General features: G+C 46.1%; 1 protein-coding gene across 1 annotated transcript in view; it reads right to left on the reverse strand.

Moving 5' to 3' along the window:
* The window catches only part of thsd7ab (thrombospondin, type I, domain containing 7Ab), a 388,049-nt gene that overhangs the window by 152,699 nt on the left and 217,049 nt on the right, over window positions 1-18,301 (reverse strand). Inside the window, exon 7 of the mRNA XM_060900617.1 lies at window positions 1,395-1,598. Within this exon, the coding sequence (XP_060756600.1) occupies window positions 1,395-1,598 (204 nt within the window). The remainder of the gene's footprint in view (window positions 1-1,394; window positions 1,599-18,301) is intronic.

The following is an 18,301-nucleotide window of genomic DNA, read 5'->3' on the forward strand; positions in this document are numbered from 1 at the left end:
CTCCAATATCCCTAATACACTGTCATAGCCAAAAGAAAAAGACAGTTTCAAACTATAGGCTTAGTAATCTGATATGTTCAAAAACTATTAATAAAGTGTTGAAATATTCACCAAAATTTCCTGAATTCAAGCTGTTTTAGTTATATAAAATATCTTTTTTTTTTGCAGTGAATATATCCACATTCACTGGATGTGAGCAATTCTGCGCTCTGATTGGCTACTCTACTACTAGGATATCAGCTCATATACCGTGAATAGAGAAAAACAGAATGGCGGAGCATGTTGCTAAACCAACCGAGGACGAAATAAAAACTCTACTCGAAAACAAAACCTCAATAATACAAAAAACAAAATATGGAATAAAAGTATTTGATGCTAAGAACGTATCTTTTTTAATTTTTCAAGAATTATTATTATTATCACATTTTTCACAAATTGCTCCTGTCATTTCACCGGTTTGTTCACGTTCTAAGCGGAAATTATTTGGTCAGACTTTTGTATAAAGTTTTTATTTATCACATTTGAAAAAAAAAAGAATAAAAATGTTCTGTTTCTCAAAATCCAGTGAATGTGGATAGAATAAAACAGATATTCCACTCAATCTCGTCGTACATGGATTATAGACAACTCGGTGCTACGCGCCTCATCGGCTATCAGCTGATGTACGACTCAATTTTGTGGAATAACTATGAAATACACACATCCACTCAACGGCCACTTTAATAGGAACTTGTTGTTGATTCTAAGATCCCTGTTCTTGGCTGCAGGAGTGGAACCCAATGTGTTCTTCTGTTCTGCTGTTGCATGCTGAGATGCTTTTCTGCTCACCACGGTTGTAAAGAGTGATTATATGAGTTACTATGAGTTCCTTCCTGGCAAAAAAGTTCAAACCAATCTGTCTATTTTCCTCTGACCTCTCTTATCAACGAGGCGTTTGTTTCCACCCACAGAACTGTCACTCACTCACTCACTCACTCACTCACTCACTCACTCACTCACTCGATGGGTGTTTTTTTGTTTTTCGCACCATCCTATCTGTGTAAACTCTAGAGACTGTTGTGTGTGAGAACCCCAGGAGGAGATCAGCAGTTTCTGAAATACTGAAACCAAAAATACTCATCTGACTCAAACCAACACCCACGCCACAGTGAAAGAAAGTCACACTTCACTGTGAGATCACAATTTTGTCCCATTCTGATGTTTGAACATTGTGAACATTAACTGAAGCTCTTGATTTGTATCTGCGTGATTTGATGCATCGTGCTGCTGTTGAGGGATCGGCTGATTAAGGAACTGCTGAAAATAGCAGGTGGATGTTGGGGTGTTACTTATAAAATGGCCTGTGAGTGTATACACGTGCGTTTTTTATGCAGCTGAAGCTTTGTGTGTCTCACCATCAGTGTCGACACAGCGGATCTGCGGAAGCTGACTTCCTGGCCCACAGTCCGTGTCCTCGGCAGGAACGCACTCCTCCAGCCCGAGCAGCTGCCAGCTGAAACAGCTGGGCTCGTCGCAGGGCGTGGCCTCCACCAGGTGAGCACAGCTGCCCTCGCCACCTGTCGGGAAGTTTGTGATCTTTCGCCGGCGGAATTTAAAACCTGGAACAGACGTTTACATTTATTCACTCAGCAGTGGCTTTGATCCGAGACGACTTACATGGGAAGCAACTCGAGCATAAAGTGAGCCGAGACAAGTGACCAGAGAGGAATAAAACATACACAAGGGTTAGAATAGCACTATAAAACACAGTACAGACTGATAAATCTGATGCATTTTTTTTGTGATATTTCTGACATCTGAATTGATCTTTACTCTAAAAATCATGCCTAGAGTTGAGTGCGAAAGTTTACACCCCCCATGCAAATGCTCACATTTCATTTTTCACCTCAGGTGCTAACAATATCGCGCTTCTCGCTTCTTTATACACAGCAGCATTACGTTCTCGATTCTGATTGGTCAGAAGGTGTTGATTCATTTTCTATAACAGCAGCTCTGCTGGCGGCACGGTGGTGTAGTGGTTAGCGCTGTCACCTCACAGCAAGAAGGTCCGGGTTCAAGCCCCGTGGCCGACAAAGGCCTTTCTGTGTGGAGTTTGCATGTTCTCCCCGTGTCCGCGTGGGTTTCCTCTGGGTGCTCTGGTTTCCCCCACAGCCCAAAGACATGCAGGTTAGGTTAACTGGTGACTCTAAATTGACCGTAGGTGTGAATGGTTGTCTATGTGTCAGCCCTGTGATGACCTGGCGACTTGTCCAGGGTGTACCCCGCCTTTCACCTGTAGTCAGCTGGGATAGGCTCCAGCTTGCCTGCGACCCTGTAGAACAGGATAAAGCAGCTACAGATGATGAGATGAGCAGCTCTGCTATCATTTCTACACGAACAACTTACAGTGGTGTTTGAAAGTTTGTGAACCCTTTAGAATTTTCTATATTTCTGCATAAATATGACCTAAAACATCATCAGATTTTCACACAAGTCCTAAAAGTAGATAAAGAGAACCCAGTTAAACAAATGAGACAAAAATATTATACTTGGTCATTAATTTATTGAGGAAAATGATCCAATATTACATATCTGTGAGTGGCAAAAGTATGTGAACCTTTGCTTTCAGTATCTGGTGTGACCCCCTTGTGCAGCAATAACTGCAACTAAACATTTCCAGAAACTGTTGATCAGTCCTGCACACCGGCTTGGAGGAATTTTAGCCCGTTCCTCCATACAGAACAGCTTCAGCTCTGGGATGTTGGTGGGTTTCCTCACATGAACTGCTCGCTTCAGGTCCTTCCACAACATTTCCATTGGATTAAGGTCAGGACTTTGACTTGGCCATTCCAAAACATTCACTTTATTCTTCTTTAACCATTCTTTGGTAGAACAACTTGTGTGCTTCGGGTCATTGTCTTGCTGCATGACCCACCTTCTCTTGAGATTCAGTTCATGGACAGATGGCCTGACGTTTTCCTTTAGAATTGGCTGGTATAATTCAGAATTCATTGCTCCATCAATGATGGCAGGCCATCCTGGCCCAGATGCAGCAAAACAAGCCCAAACCATGATACTACCACCACCAGGTTTCACAGATGGGATAAGGTTCTTGTGCTGGAATGCAGTGTTTTCCTTTCTCCAAACATAATACTTCTCATTGAAACCAAAAAGTTCTTTTTTGGTCTCATCTGTCCACAGAACATTTTTCCAATAGCCTTCTGGCTTGTCCACGTGATCTTTAGCAAACTACAGATGAACAGCAATGTTCTTTTTGGAGAGCAGTGACTTTCTCCTTGCAACCCTGCCATGCACACCATTGTTGTTCAGTGTCCTCGTGATGGTGGACTCATAAACATTAACATTAGCCAATGTGAGAGAGGCCTTCAGTTGCTTAGAAGTTACCCTGGGGTCCTTTGTGACCTCGCTGACTATTATACACCTTACTCTTGGAGTGATCTTTGTTGTCGACCACTCCTGGGGAGGGTAACAATGGTCTTGAATTTCCTCCATTTGTACACAATCTGTCTGACTGTGGATTGGTGGAGTCCAAACTCTTTAGAGATGGTTTTGTAACCTTTTCCAGCCTGATGAGCATCAACAATGCTTTTTCTGAGGTCCTCAGAAATCTCTTTCGTTTGTGCCATGATACACTTCCACAAACATGTGTTGTGAAGATCAGACTTTGATAGATCCCTGTTCTTTAAATAAAACAGGGTGCCCACTCACACCTGATTGTCATCCCATTGATTGAAAACACCTGACTCTAATTTCACCTTCAAATTAACGGCTAATCCTAGAGGTTCACATACTTTTGCCACTCACAGATATGTAATATTGGATCATTTTCCTCAATAAATAAATGACCAAGTATAATATTTTGTCTCATTTGTTTAACTGGGTTCTCTTTATCTACTTTTAGGACTTGTGTGAAAATCTGATGATGTTTTAGTTCATATTTATGCAGAAATATAGAAAATTCTAAAGGGTTCACAAACTTTCAAGCACCAGTGTACATCGGGACATGTTATAAGGAATTAAAAGAAACGTTGATATCGTGAGGTGAGGTTTTCTGTAAGCAGATGTTTCTTTAACATTAATGAAGGCATCTCTAGTGTTAGTGCTTTGTAACAATCAAAAGATCAAACAGAACTGAAATGTGACGATGTGAGAGCGGACCAACCTCCAGAACAAACTGTTTACAAAAGGAAAATCAACAAAGGACTAAATTTAGTTCCCCGAGGGAAGATCGACCCGAAACATCAATCAGAACTAAAATCGAATGATAAATGAGAAAGGAGATACAATTCTAGTCAGAAGAAAATGTGTTAAGTTGGCCTAATGACTAATTTGTTCACAAAAAATGGACAGTACAATGACCAAGTGTTGTGCAGAAGGCCGAGTTCTTTCAAATAAAACAATCAGAACTGAAATCCATTGAGAACTGAAGGAGGGAGGAGACACGATTTAACTGAAAATAAAGTTGTAAACTGTTTACAACAGGAAAATCAACAAACAAATGACCAAGTTTTGTTCCTCAAGGGAAGATCGACACACAACATCGATCAGAACTGAAATCAGATGTGAAATCACAGAGGAGATCCAGTGGTGCTTGAAAGTTTGTGAACCCTTCAGAATTATCTATATGTCTGCATAAATATGACCTAAAACATCATCAGATTTTCACACAAGTCCTAAAAGTAGATAAAGAGAACCCAGTTAAACAAATGAGACAAAAATATTATACTTGGTCATTTATTTATTGAGGAAAATGATCCAATATTACATATCTGTGAGTGGCAAAAGTATGTGAACCTCTAGGATTAGCAGTTAATTTGAAGGTGAAATTAGAGTCAGGTGTTTTCAATCAATGGGATGGCAATCAGGTGTGAGTGGGCACCCTGTTTTATTTAAAGAACAGGGATCTATCAAAGTCTGATCTTCACAACACATGTTTGTGGAAGTGTATCATGGCACGAACAAAGGAGATTTCTGAGGACCTCAGAAAAAGCGTTGTTGATGCTCATCAGGCTGGAAAAGGTTACAAAACCATCTCTAAAGAGTTTGGACTCCACCAATCCACAGTCAGACAGATTGTGTACAAATGGAGGAAATTCAAGACCATTGTTACCCTCCCCAGGAGTGGTCGACCAACAAAGATCACTCCAAGAGCAAGGTGTGTAATAGTCGGCGAGGTCACAACGGACCCCAGGGGAACTTCTAAGCACCTGAAGGCCTCTCTCACATTGACTAATGTTAATGTTCATGAGTCCACCATCAGGAGAACACTGAACAACAATGGTGTGCATGGCAGGGTTGCAAGGAGAAAGCCACTGCTCTCCAAAAAGAACATTGCTGTTCATCTGCAGTTTGCTAAAGATCATGTGGAAAAGCCAGAAGGCTATTGGAAAAATGTTTTGTGGATGGATGAGACCAAAATAGAACTTTTTCGTTTAAATGAGAAGCGTTATGTTTGGAGAAAGGAAAACACTGCATTCCAGCATAAGAACCTTATCCCATCTGTGAAACATGGTGGTGGTAGTATCATGGTTTGGGCCTGTTTTGCTGCGTCTGAGCCAGGACAGCTTGCCATCATTGATGGAACAATGAATTCTGAATTATACCAGCGAATTCTAAAGGAAAATGTCAGGACATCTGTCCATGAACTGAACCTCAAGAGAAGGTGGGTCATGCAGCAAGACAATGACCCTAAGCACACAAGTCGTTCTACCAAAGAATAGTTAAAGAAGAATAAAGTTCATGTTTTGGAATGGCCAAGTCAAAGTCCTGACCTTAATCCAATGGAAATGTTGTGGAAGGACCTGAAGCGAGCAGTTCATGTGAGGAAACCCACCCAGATCCCAGAGTTGAAGCTGTTCTGTACGGAGGAACGGGCTAAAATTCCTCCAAGCCGGTGTGCAGGACTGATCAACAGTTACCGCAAACGTTTAGTTGCAGTTATTGCTGCACAAGGGGGTCACACCAGATACTGAAAGCAAAGGTTCACATACTTTTGTAATATTGGATCATTTTCCTCAATAAATAAATGACCAAGTATAATATTTTTGTCTCATTTGTTTAACTGGGTTCTCTTTATCTACTTTTAGGACTTGTGTGAAAATCTGATGATGTTTTTGTCATATTTATGCAGAAATATAGAAAATTCTGAAGGGTTCACAAACTTTCAAGCACCACTGTACAATTCTAGTGAGAGGCCTGGAAAATTCATTAATTTGACCTAATTAGTAACTTGTTAGCAAAAAAAAAGACAAAACAACGACCAAGCTTTGCGCGGAATGATGAGTTCTTTCAAACAAAACAATCGGAACAGAATTCTGTGTAGACCTGACGGAGGAGATAAGATTTAACTGAATTATGGACGACAGACAGATGATGGACGCCATGCCACAGCAACAGCTCATCGGCCTTATGGACACATGAGCTAATAAATAAATAAATAAATAAATGGATATGGGTTTTCTGAGGCTATCAAACATCTGAAAAATGCAAAAAACTGCTTTGAAAACTAAACTTGCAGATCGCAGTGTCTCGATGTGAAACATATGCTTTAAAAATAATTTTAACATATTATTATGAGTTTATTCATGTAAGAAATCATGATCTGGGTGGTTTCGAGTACTAGCGAGCAGAATATCATTACACTGTCATGTTTAACTTGTACTGCATGTTGATTACAACTTTGGACCAATCAGAGACGAGTATGCAAATGAGATGCAAATGAGTGTCTTGAGTCATTTTTTTGTAACAGGAGTAATCCTTAAAAACCAAACACTTCAGGAAAATAAATGTTTTCCACAAAATAATCCTAAAGACTGATACAATATTCTATAAAGTCTGATATAGTGACTTAGAGTGGAGTATCGAGAACGGCTTTCACAGGAATGTTCAGAAAGGGTTTGTTTGTTTTTTTTAATTCATTGTCATTTCTTTCTATTTTCTGGTCTCCTTTCAGGCTGTTCATCCATTTCATAACTCATTTAATGAAGAATTATGATAGAAACAGCACATGAAAACAGATCTGTTAGAACAATCGATGGTGTGAATGTGAATGAGATCATCCTGAATGTGAATTAGATCGTCCTCCATTCGTGTTCACTGAAAAAAAAAATTCATGGGTGAATTTCATTAATTTTCAGGAAAGCTGTTGTTTTGAAGCCTTGAGCAATGATACGGTGTGAAATTGAAGAAGAATCGTTATGGTTCCTGGACTGGAATAATTCTGCACTAATAATTCTGACCTCAGCGCCGAGAAGCACCTTGAAGAGACTTTCAATGAAACTTTTTTTTTTTTATTTCTGTCGGATTTTAAATCGCTGCACCACCGTGACAAAGTCTGAAGCTTAGTGGGTTTTTTTGTTTGGTTGTTTTATACAAATTTTATCTTAGCTGTTTATCTTTTATATGCACATGAATGTGTTTCAATTAAAAAACCAGACATTTCTTAAGACAATTTCTTTTATGAACATTAACTATTTGAGAAACTTTGAAAAGAGTGAAATATCATCTTGTAGCTAATGTTTTAAAATTTTGATCAACTGGAAAAAACATATTACAAATCATAAACATGAAGAAATTAAAGTATAAAAAGTTGATGAATTTTTTTCATTTGAACAGTTTTCTGTAGTGAATGGCTTCTTTTTTCATTTTAAAAAAGTCATATACAGTGGTGCTTGAAAGTTTGTGAACCCTTTAGAATTTTCTATATTTCTACATAAATATGACCTAAAAATATCAGATTTTCACACAAGTCCTAAAAGTAGATAAGAGAACCCAGTTAAACAAATGAGACAAAATATTATACTTGGTCATTTATTTATTGAGGAAAATGATCCAAGATTACATATCTTTGAGTGGCAAAAGTATGTGAACCTCTAGGATTAGCAGTTAATTTGAAGGTGAAATTAGAGTCAGGTGTTTTCAATCAATGGGATGGCAATCAGGTGTGAGTGGGCACCCTGTTTTATTTAAAGAACAGGGATCTATCAGAGTCTGATCTTCACAACACATTTGTGGAAGTGTATCATGGCATGAACAAAGGCGATTTCTGAGGACCTCAGAAAAAGCATTGTTGATGCTCATTAGGCTGGAAAAGGTTACCAAACCATTTCTAAAGAGTTTGGACTCCACCAATCCACAGTCAGACAGATTGTGTACAAATGGAGGAAATTCAAGACCATTGTTACCATCCCCAAGAGTGGTCGACAAATAAAGATCACTCCAAGAGCAAGGTGTGTAATAGTCGGCGAGGTCACAAAGGACCCCAGGGTAACTTCTAAGCAACTGAAGGCCTCTCTCACATTGGCTAATGTTAATGTTCATGAGTCCACATCAGGAGAACAATGAACAACAATGGTGTGCATGGCAGGGTTGCAAGGAGAAAGCCACTGCTCTCCAAAAAGAACATTGCTGCTCGTCTGCAGTTTGCTAAAGATCACGTGGACAAGCCAGAAGGCTATTGGAAAAATCTTTTGTGGATGGATGAGACCAAAATAGAACATTTTGGTTTAAATGAGAAGTGTTATGTTTGGAGAAAGGAAAACCCTGCATTCCAGCACAAGAACCTTATCCCATCTGTGAAACATGGTGGTGGCAGTATCATGGTTTGTGCCTGTTTTGCTGCAGCTGGGCCAGGACGGCTTGCCATCACTGATGGAGCAATGAATTCTGAATTATACCAGTGACTTCTAAAGGAAAATGTCAGGACATCTGTCCATGAACTGAATCTCAAGAGAAGGTGGGTCATGCAGCAAGACAATGACCCGAAGCACACAAGTCGTTCTACCAAAGAATGGTTAAAGAAGAATAAAGTAAATGTTTTGGAATGGCCAAGTCAAAGTCCTGACCTTAATCCAATCGAAATGCTGTGGAAGGACCTGAAGCGAGCAGTTCATGTGAGGAAACCCACCAACGTCCCAGAGGTGAAGCTGTTCTGTACGGAAGAATGGGCTAAAATTCCTCCAAGCCGGTGTGCAGGACTGATCAACCATTACCGCAAATGTTTAGTTGCAGTTATTGCTGCACAAGGGGGTCACACCAGATACTAAAAGCAAAGGCTCACATACTTTTGACACTCACAGATATGTAATATTGGATCATTTTCCTCAATAAATAAATGACCAAGTATAATATTTTTGTCTCATTTATTTAACTGGGTTCTCTTTAGCTACTTTTAGGGCTTGTGTGAAAATATGATGTTTTAGGTCATATTTATGCAGAAATATCGAAAATTCTAAAGGGTTCACAAACTTTCATGCACCACTGTGTGTGTGCATATATATATATATATATATATATATATATATATATATATATGAGTGGCATGGTGAACCTCCTGGTTAAGTCGGTGGAGAAGCCGAGACGGGGAGCTGTACTGTCAAGTGGGGTCCAACAGGTCCCAGTTAGGGCCTATATGGACGACTTGAGAATCATGGCAAGGTCAGTCCCGGAGTGCAGGTGGATCTTGGAGGACTTGCTGGAGCTCACTGCTGCAGCCAGGATGGAGTTCAAGTCGTCAAAATCAAGGAGTTTGGTCCTGAAGTGGGGTCATGTCCAAGATCTCCTCAGGTTCAAGACAGGTGAAGACACCATCCCCACAGTAACAGAGAAGCCTGTTAAGAGTTTAGGGAGTTGGTACAGAGCTGACCTGAATGACAAGGCAAGTGTAAAGGAGATGCTCAGCCAGGCAGAAGAGTGGCTGCAAGCCCTGGAGAGGAGTGGCCTACTGGGGAAGTATAAGGTATGGGGTTACCAACATGGCATCCTACCAAGGCTTTTGTGGCCACTGCTTGTGTATGAGGTTCCTTTGACAACAGTGGAAACTTTGGAAAGGAAGATCAATAACTTCCTTTGGAGATGGTTGGCAGCCCCCAAGAGTTTTTGCTCCTTAGGGCTATATGGTTCTGGGAGTAAACTACAACTACCAATCACATCTGTCATGGAGGAATTTAAGGCAGCCAAGGTCCGGTTGGTCATGATGTCGCGCGACAGTGATGATTAGGCAGTGCGACAGGCAGACATCACTGTGAAGACAGGTCGGAAGTGGAGAGCTAGTGGAGCGCTGAGGGAAGCGGAGGAGCGACTGCAACATGCTGACATCTTGGGTACTGTGACCCAGGGGAGGTTGGGCCTTGGAGTCATCACCCGAGCAAGCTGGAAGAAGGCGAAGGCAAAGGACCATAGGGGAATGGTACAAGAAGAGATCCGGGCTGTGGAGGAAGAGAACAGGCAAGCTAGGGCAGTGGCGATGAAGCAGCAAGGCAGCTGGACCCGGTGGGACAGTGTCTGGGGAAGATACCTCAGTTGGAAGGACATCTGGAACATGGAGGGGCATCCGTTGAAGTTCCTTCTGAGTTCTGTGTATGATGTGCTGCCAACATCAACTAACCTGCAAAGGTGGAGGCTAACAGAGGATCCCTTCTGCGCACAGTGTAAGAGACCAGCAAACCTGGAGCACATCTAGTCATCCTGCAAAGCAAGCCTAACCGAGGGAAGGTTTAGGTGGCACCATGATAAAGTGCTGGCGCAAGTGGCCGATGGCCTGGAGAAGGAGAGGAAGTGGAAAAGAACCAAGGCCCACAACAAAGGGCCCTGCTTCATCAGCACTCTAAAAAATGACACCATGTCTGAACTTAAAGGTCCCATGGCATGAAATTTTCACTTTCTGAGGTTTTTTAACGTTAAAATGAGTTCCTCTGACCTTCTTAAGTCACCTTCTTAAGTCCTCTGACCTTCTTAGAAATTTCATAATGTGTAAACCAAACTATGCCCAACATTTGAGAATGGCGCGTCAAAACGGCGCGTTGATAAGCTCTTCCCTTTACTACGTCAGCAAGGGAGATGATCCCCATGCCCCCCCTCTGGATTCCCACCCACTCTATGGATTACCCGCCCAACTCAAAAGTTGCTGTTTGTCCTACCAAGCCTACTGCGCATGCGCGAAGCCTACTGCGCATGCACAGAACACATGACTACATTTTGTAGTGAGGAGCCCATAGAAGACACAACATGGAAATTGCGCTGTACATGGATGTGACAACACAGAAAGGAGTCTGTTTTTACTGCCGACGGGAGAGCCCCTGAAGACGCAGTGGCTTAATTTTATTTACTTCAATAATACGCCGTCGAGTCTACCTAAGACGGTGTATGTTTGTCAGAAGCATTTTCCTGAGGAATGTTTCCACAACTTGGGACAGTAGGGCAGGTTTTGCACATCAACTGTCACTGAAGCCTGGGTCTGTGCCAAACATCCCTGCCGCATCAGCAACAAACACCAAACAAGTAAGTGTATAACTGGTCGTTTTGCCATTTTAAAATTGGTGCGTTAGCCTAGCAATGGCTACATTAGCTGTGCAGCTAACCGCTTCCTGCAGTTAGCCAGGTACTCTGCGCTACAAAACTAAAGAGCATGCAGCATGCTCTGTTAAACTGAGTTTAGTCTGGAAATTGACTGTAACTTATGAGCTTATGTTTGACTATTGCTCCGCAATGCATGTCTTCTGTTGGATAAGCGATATGTTGCTGTAGTTGCTGCTTCTATCCTCTTTAGTTATGGAGTGCGTGTTCAAGCTACCATCTGTGGGATTATGACTGAACACCTCTAAGTCAGAATCCCGCCTAGACATGATGATACCGCAGCGCCGCGGATCTTCGGTTGGTCTGGCGAGGTCACGCAGGTGGCCCTCCAGCGGCACCGGCCGCCCGTGGAGGCAGCGGTTCTCCCAGGGGCGAGTTGGGGGGAAACAGCAAAGTCCCCACTCCTCCATGGTAAAACTGCCCAGTTTTACCATGGGCCTCAGGCTGAAAAAAAAAAACGACAAAGTCCGAGTTTTACCATGGGCTCGAGTTGTACCATTTTTTTAGACAGGGCGGACGGACCAGGGCATTTGCCCGCCTGGCCGTGCCCGACGAGGAGCGGTCTCGGCCGGCTTGGGAGGCAGACGGCAGCCCCTCCTGGAAGTGCAGTTTTACCATGGGCCTCATGCGGAAAAAAATGACAAAGTCCCACTGCTCAGTTTTACCATGGGCTCGAGTTGTACCATTTTTTTAGACAGGGCGGACGGACCAGGGCATTCGCCCGCCTGGCCGTGCCCGATGAGGAGCGCTCTCGGCCAGCTTGGGAGGCAGATGGCAGCCCCTCCCCCTCCCCCCATGGCACGCCCCCACCGTCTACCCTTCCCCGCCTCCTGCTTCTCATTAGCAAAACGACGCACTGGGAAAAGCGCTGAAATGGGGCTTTTTCCCAGGAGGCTATATCTACGTACCGAGGGTTCATTTCGAGAAAGGCTGCGGATATAACATCCGGAAGCCTCCACGAGCCCGTTTAAAGCATCAACAAACCACCATGCCATGGGCCCTTTAAACAATTGAGGTAACAATTTGCATCGGTCTTTTTAAGTATTCCCAACAAAGCAATTATTCAGTTCCGCTGACACTTTTTTTTAAAGTATGCTAAACTTAATTTCAGTTGACTTCTAAAAGCTTAGGTAGGTTGCACAAACTTAATTTTCCAAGTGCCAACTCAATTTAAGTTTTTTCAAATTTGTTAAGTAATTTGTTAACAAATTGAGTTGGCACTTGGAAAATTAAGTTCGTGCAACCTGCCTAAGCTTTTAGAAGTCAACTGAAATTAAGTTTAGCATACTTTAAAAAAAGAGTCAGCGGAACTGAATAATTGCTTTGTTGGGAATACTTAAAAAGACCGATGCAAATTTTATCTCAATTGTTTAAGTTCAGACATGGTGTCATTTTTTAGAGTGAGCTTTCTCAGGCCTGGGGAGAAGGCAGGCAGGGAGGACAGGTGTGCAGGTATTCTTGGCATGGCAGAGGACTGGGAAATGAGAGCTGACCTGGGTAGGCAACTCAGGTTTCCTGAAGAGATTGCTGTCACCAGCCTCCGACCAGATATCGTGCTCTGGTCCCATGCAACAAAACAGGTGGCCTTGATAGAGCTAACGGTACCCTGGGAGGAGAGGATTGAGGAGGCACATGAACGCAAGCTGGGGAAGTACCAGCCCCTCCTTGTAGATAGCCAGCAGAGGGGGTGGAGAACCTTGATCCTGCCAGTGGAGGTGGGTTGCAGGGGGTTCCCAGGGCAGTCCCTTTGGAGAGCACTAGGACGGCTTGGGGTTAGGGGTGTAACCCATAAGAACTTGGTGAACAGCATCCCAAAGCAGGCGGAACAGGCATCCAGGTGGCTGTGGCTAAAGAGAAGTGACTGGTGGCTAAGCCAGGCTGGCAGAGAAGAGGGGGGACAGAGTTGCACGGCAGGTTCCTGAATGACAGAGGGAGCAGTTCCAGGACGCTGGTTCTGCTGTCAAGCCCCACTGAGGTGTCGTGGGCTTGTTGACGAAACACCGGTGAGGTGGGGTGCCCACTTGAATATCCTGTGAAGTCTACAGGTCTTCGTCGTACAGCTCTGCTTTTAGTTGAAGACGTCTGAGGGGAGCGACTTCTATGCTAGCCACCACACAGAAGGAGCAGGCCTTAATGCCTGCCAGGTGCGGTGGCTGCGGTATATCCTACCATGTAAAGACACACACACACACACACACACATATATATATATATATATATATATATGTGTTAGGGTTTTGCTGGGATTCGAACCTGGTTAGTTGGTGTGATAATCCAGCAAACCCCCACTAGGCCACCAGGGGGATGACTCAAATGCAGAGGCGTGAGGCGGAAGTAGAAAAAGAATCAAAAGGTTTATTTAAACTATATACACTATATACAGGGCAAAACAAAAGACAAAAAAAACCAAAGAGTATAATCCAAAAGAAAAGCAAAGTGCAAAAATTCAAAAGCTAAGATGATCAAAAAACACAGTACAAAGGAAACTGGAGATAAACATAACAGCACAAAGACTCCGTGACAAGAGGACTGAACTCAGGGGTATAAATAGACAAACTAATTAAGGACACAGGTGAAGATAATTAGGCAATTAACACAAACACAAGACACAGGAACAGTGGCGGCCTCTAGAGGCCAAAATAAACACGACATGAAAAGGAAATAACAGCGGCCTCTAGAGGCCAAAACAGTCCTAGTCCTAACAGGACCCCCCCCTCTAGGAGCGTCTCCTGACGTTCCCAGGGCGATCCGGATGGGCCGAATGGAAGTCCCGACATAGTTCTTTATCAAGGACATCCCGAGCAGGAACCCAGCAGCGCTCCTCAGGACCATAGCCCTCCCAGTCCACCAGATATTGCAACCCGCCGCGGACCCGGCGGGAGTCAAGCAGGCGATTCACAGTGAACACAGTCTGCCCCTGGAAGATGCGGGGGGGTGGGGGGTTCCTAGGGGCAGGGGCATACGTAGACGTCAGTACGGGCCGTAACAGGGAAACATGGAAAGTGGGGTTGATCCTCAGAGTCCGGGGCAACTGGAGCCGGTAGGAGACAGGGTTCACCCTGCGCACCACCTTGAAGGGGCCAATGTAGCGAGGAGCAAGCTTGCGGTTCTCCACCCGCAGTGGAAGGTCCTTAGTGGACAGCCAAACACGCTGCCCAGGGCGGAAAGCGTGTGCAGGTCTTCTATGGCGGTTGGCCTGAGTCTGGTTGGTTCTGGAGGTCTGTATGAGGGTCTTCCTGACCTTGCTCCAGGTCTTGCGACACCGTCTCACATATTGGTTGACCGAGGGCACCCCCGCGTCCTCCTCCTGGTCCGGGAACAGAGGTGGCTGGAACCCGAATTGGCACTGGAATGGCGACAGCTTGGTGGCCGATGACTGCAGGGTGTTGTGGGCGTACTCCGCCCATGGCAGCCAGGTGCTCCACGATGTCGGGTTATCCATAGCCAGGCCTCGCAGGGTGGTTTCCAGGTCCTGGTTGAGCCTCTCCGTCTGACCATTGGACTGTGGGTGAAACCCAGAGGAGAGGCTGGCAGTGGCTCCGATGACCTTGCAGAACCCGTGCCACACTCGGGAGGAGAACTGGGGCCCTCGGTCTGAGACGATGTCCTGTGGAAGACCAAAGACTCGGAAGACATGATTAAACAAAAGTTTCGCAGTTTCAAGAGCAGAGGGGAGTTTGCACAGTGGTATGAAGCGGCAGGCCTTGGAGAATCTGTCAACTAAGACCAAAATGACCGTGTTACCTTGTGACTCAGGGAGACCCGTGATAAAGTCGACTGCCACGTGGGACCAGGGACGCCGGGGAATGGTCAGAGGATGCAGGAAACCCTGGGGACGCTGTCGTGGGTTCTTGGTTCTGGTGCAAACCTCACAGGACAGGACAAATGACCTTACTTCCTTCTCCATGTTAGGCCACCAGAAGCGTCTTTTCAGGAAGTCCAGGGTCCTCCGAGCTCCCGGGTGGGCGGTGAGAGGGGAAGAGTGACCCCACTGGAGAACCTTGGCCCGGGCTTGATGTGGGACGTACAAGAGGCCTGGTGGCCCCGTCCCAGGACCGGGGTCCTGGCGTTGGGCTCGTCGGACAGCCTCCTCAATACCCCAGCGGACAGGGGCCACAATCCGGGACACAGGGATAATAGGCCCGACTTCATTCTCCCTGTTAGTGGCAGAGAACAGTCTGGACAGTGCGTCAGGTTTGGTGTTCTTGGAGCCGGGGCGGTATGAGAGGGTGAAGTCAAACCGACTGAAAAACAGGGCCCACCTAGCCTGTCGAGGGTTCAGTCTCTTGGCTTGCTGGAGGTACTCCAGGTTCTTGTGGTCAGTCCAAACCAGGAATGGATGTTGTGCTCCCTCCAGCCAGTGCCTCCACTCCTCAAGGGCCAGTTTGACCGCTAGCAGTTCTCGATCCCCCACATCGTACCGGGACTCAGCAGGACTCAGGCGGTGGGAGAAGTAAGCGCAGGGGTGCAGCTTTCCTTCCGAACGTTGAGAGAGCACCGCGCCGACACCACTGTCCGAGGCGTCCACCTCCACGATGAATGGTTGGGAGGTGTCCGGGAGAACCAGAATGGGTGCCGTGCAGAAGCGGTCCTTGAGGTCTTTGAACGCCTTTTCTGCCTGAGGAGACCAGCCATAAGATCCACCTGTCCCTTTGGTGAGGTCTGACATGGGTGCTGCCACAGAACTGAAGTTCCTGATGAACTTGCGGTAGAAGTTAGCGAATCCTAAGAACCGCTGAACCTCCTTAACGGACTTGGGAGTAGGCCAATCCCGGACGGCCAGGGTCTTGGCAGGGTCCATTTGGAGTTGGCCTGTCCGTACAATAAATCCCAGAAAGGAGACCTCGGGAACATGAAATTCGCATTTCTGGGCCTTGGCGAACAGATTGTTCTGTAGCAGCCTCTGGAGAACCTGGCGGACATGGTGGCGGTGCTCCTGCACGGTCTTGGAAAAGATAAGGATGTCGTCGAGGTAGACAAAAACGTATAGGTTAATCATGTCCCTTAAGACGTCGTTGATTAGGGCCTGAAAAACAGCTGGTGCGTTGGTGAGTCCGAAAGGCATCACCTGGTATTCGTAGTGCCCAGACGGGGTGTTAAAGGCAGTCTTCCACTCGTCTCCCTGTCGGATACGGATGAGGTGGTATGCGTTCCGTAGGTCCAACTTGGTGAAGACGGTGGCGCCTTGGAGCAGGTCGAAAGCTGTGGACATCAGCGGAAGGGGATATCGGTTGCGCACAGTGATCTTATTCAGGCCCCTCTAATCAATACATGGTCGGAGCCCCCCATCCTTCTTGCCGACAAAGAAGAAGCCGGCTCCAGCAGGTGAAGTGGAGGGTCGAATAAACCCAGAGACCAGGGCATCTTTGAGGTATTCCTCCATGGCCTTGCGTTCTGGCTGAGAGAGTGAAAACAGTCTGCCACGAGGAGGGGTAGTCCCAGGGAGCAAGTCGATGGCACAGTCGTAGGCCCGGTGCGGAGGAAGAACGGCGGCCCTGCTCTTGCTGAATACCTCCTTGAGATCCCAGTACTCTGTGGGAACTTGAGATAACTCGGTGAGATCAGGGGGCTCGGCAGGAGACACAGGAGAGCTAGAGAGCAGACAAGAGGCATGGCATGCAGGGCCCCATTCCACAACCTGGCTTGTTACCCAGTCTATGCGAGGGTTGTGGCGAGTAAGCCAAGGAAGGCCTAGAATAACTGGGAACTCAGGTGAAGGAATCAGGTGCAGGGATATTTCTTCCTTGTGACCTTGAGACTGGAGGAAAACTGGAGAAGTAACTTGGGTGACTCTTCCATCACCTAACGCTTGGCCATCGAGGGCAGACACAGACAGTGGGACTTCAAGAGGTGCAGTCGGAATATTGATGCTTTGGGCGAAGTGAATATCCATAAAGTTCCCAGCCGCCCCTGAGTCTATCAAAGCTTGACAAGAGTGGACAGACTCACCCCAGGAGATGGAGACCGGGATGTAGATTCCTTGGCCAGGGAGTCCGGGAGAGAGGGTAGGCCCCGTCACAACCCTCCCTCGGCTGGACGGGGCGGTCCTTTTCCCAAGAGTTCGGGACATGATGCTCGGAAGTGACCAGGCTTGCCACAGTAGATGCAGCACTTGTCCCTCCTTCTGCGCTCCCTCTCAGATGCGGAGAGGCGAGTACGACCCACTTGCATGGGTTCTGGACAGTCACTGAAGGAGGTAGACGGTCTCCAGGTAGAGGTAGGGAGGCTGGGGGGGCTCAAGGCTTGGTGGCGTTCTCTCATCCTGTTGTCCAGACGAATAGCATGTGAGATGAGGGTTTCGAGGTCACTTGGGCATCCAATAGAGGCCAGACCGTCCTTGATGGGGTCAGACAGACCATGGTGGAAGGCTGACACCAGGGCAGTCTCGTTCCATCCACTTACTGCTGCGAGTGTTCGGAACGAGATGGCGTAATCTGCGACGCTTCCTCCTTGCCGGATGGACATGAGCTTTCGGGCTGCGTCGGTACTGATGTCTGCCTGATCGAAGACCCGAAGCATCTCTTCAGAAAACAGCTGGAAATCAAAGCACTCAGGTCCCTGTCTTTGCCAGATAGCAGTAGCCCAGGCTCGCGCCTTACCAGCTAATAAGGTGATCACAAAGGCAATCTTGCGGCGATCCGTAGTGTAGGTGGTAGGCTGAAGCTCAAAGGTGAGTTGACACTGGGTAAGGAACTCTCGGCACTCACTGTGCTTGCCGTCATACCTCTGTGGTGCAGGAAGGCTGGGTTCGCGAGGTGAAGAAGGCAGCATTGCAGGAGGCACTGGAGCAGGAGTGGGAGCTGGATCAGGAGCAGGAACTGGATCAGGAGCAGGAGATGCAGGCAGAGATGTCAGCTGTGCCAGGGTTTTCCCAATTTGCTGAAGCAGTTCCTCGTGGCGAGCGAGGGCCTCACGTTGGCTGGTGAGCGTACGTCCATGAGCGTCCATG

This window comes from Neoarius graeffei, chromosome 19 (assembly GCF_027579695.1).
Source record: "Neoarius graeffei isolate fNeoGra1 chromosome 19, fNeoGra1.pri, whole genome shotgun sequence".
NCBI lineage: Eukaryota > Metazoa > Chordata > Actinopteri > Siluriformes > Ariidae > Neoarius > Neoarius graeffei.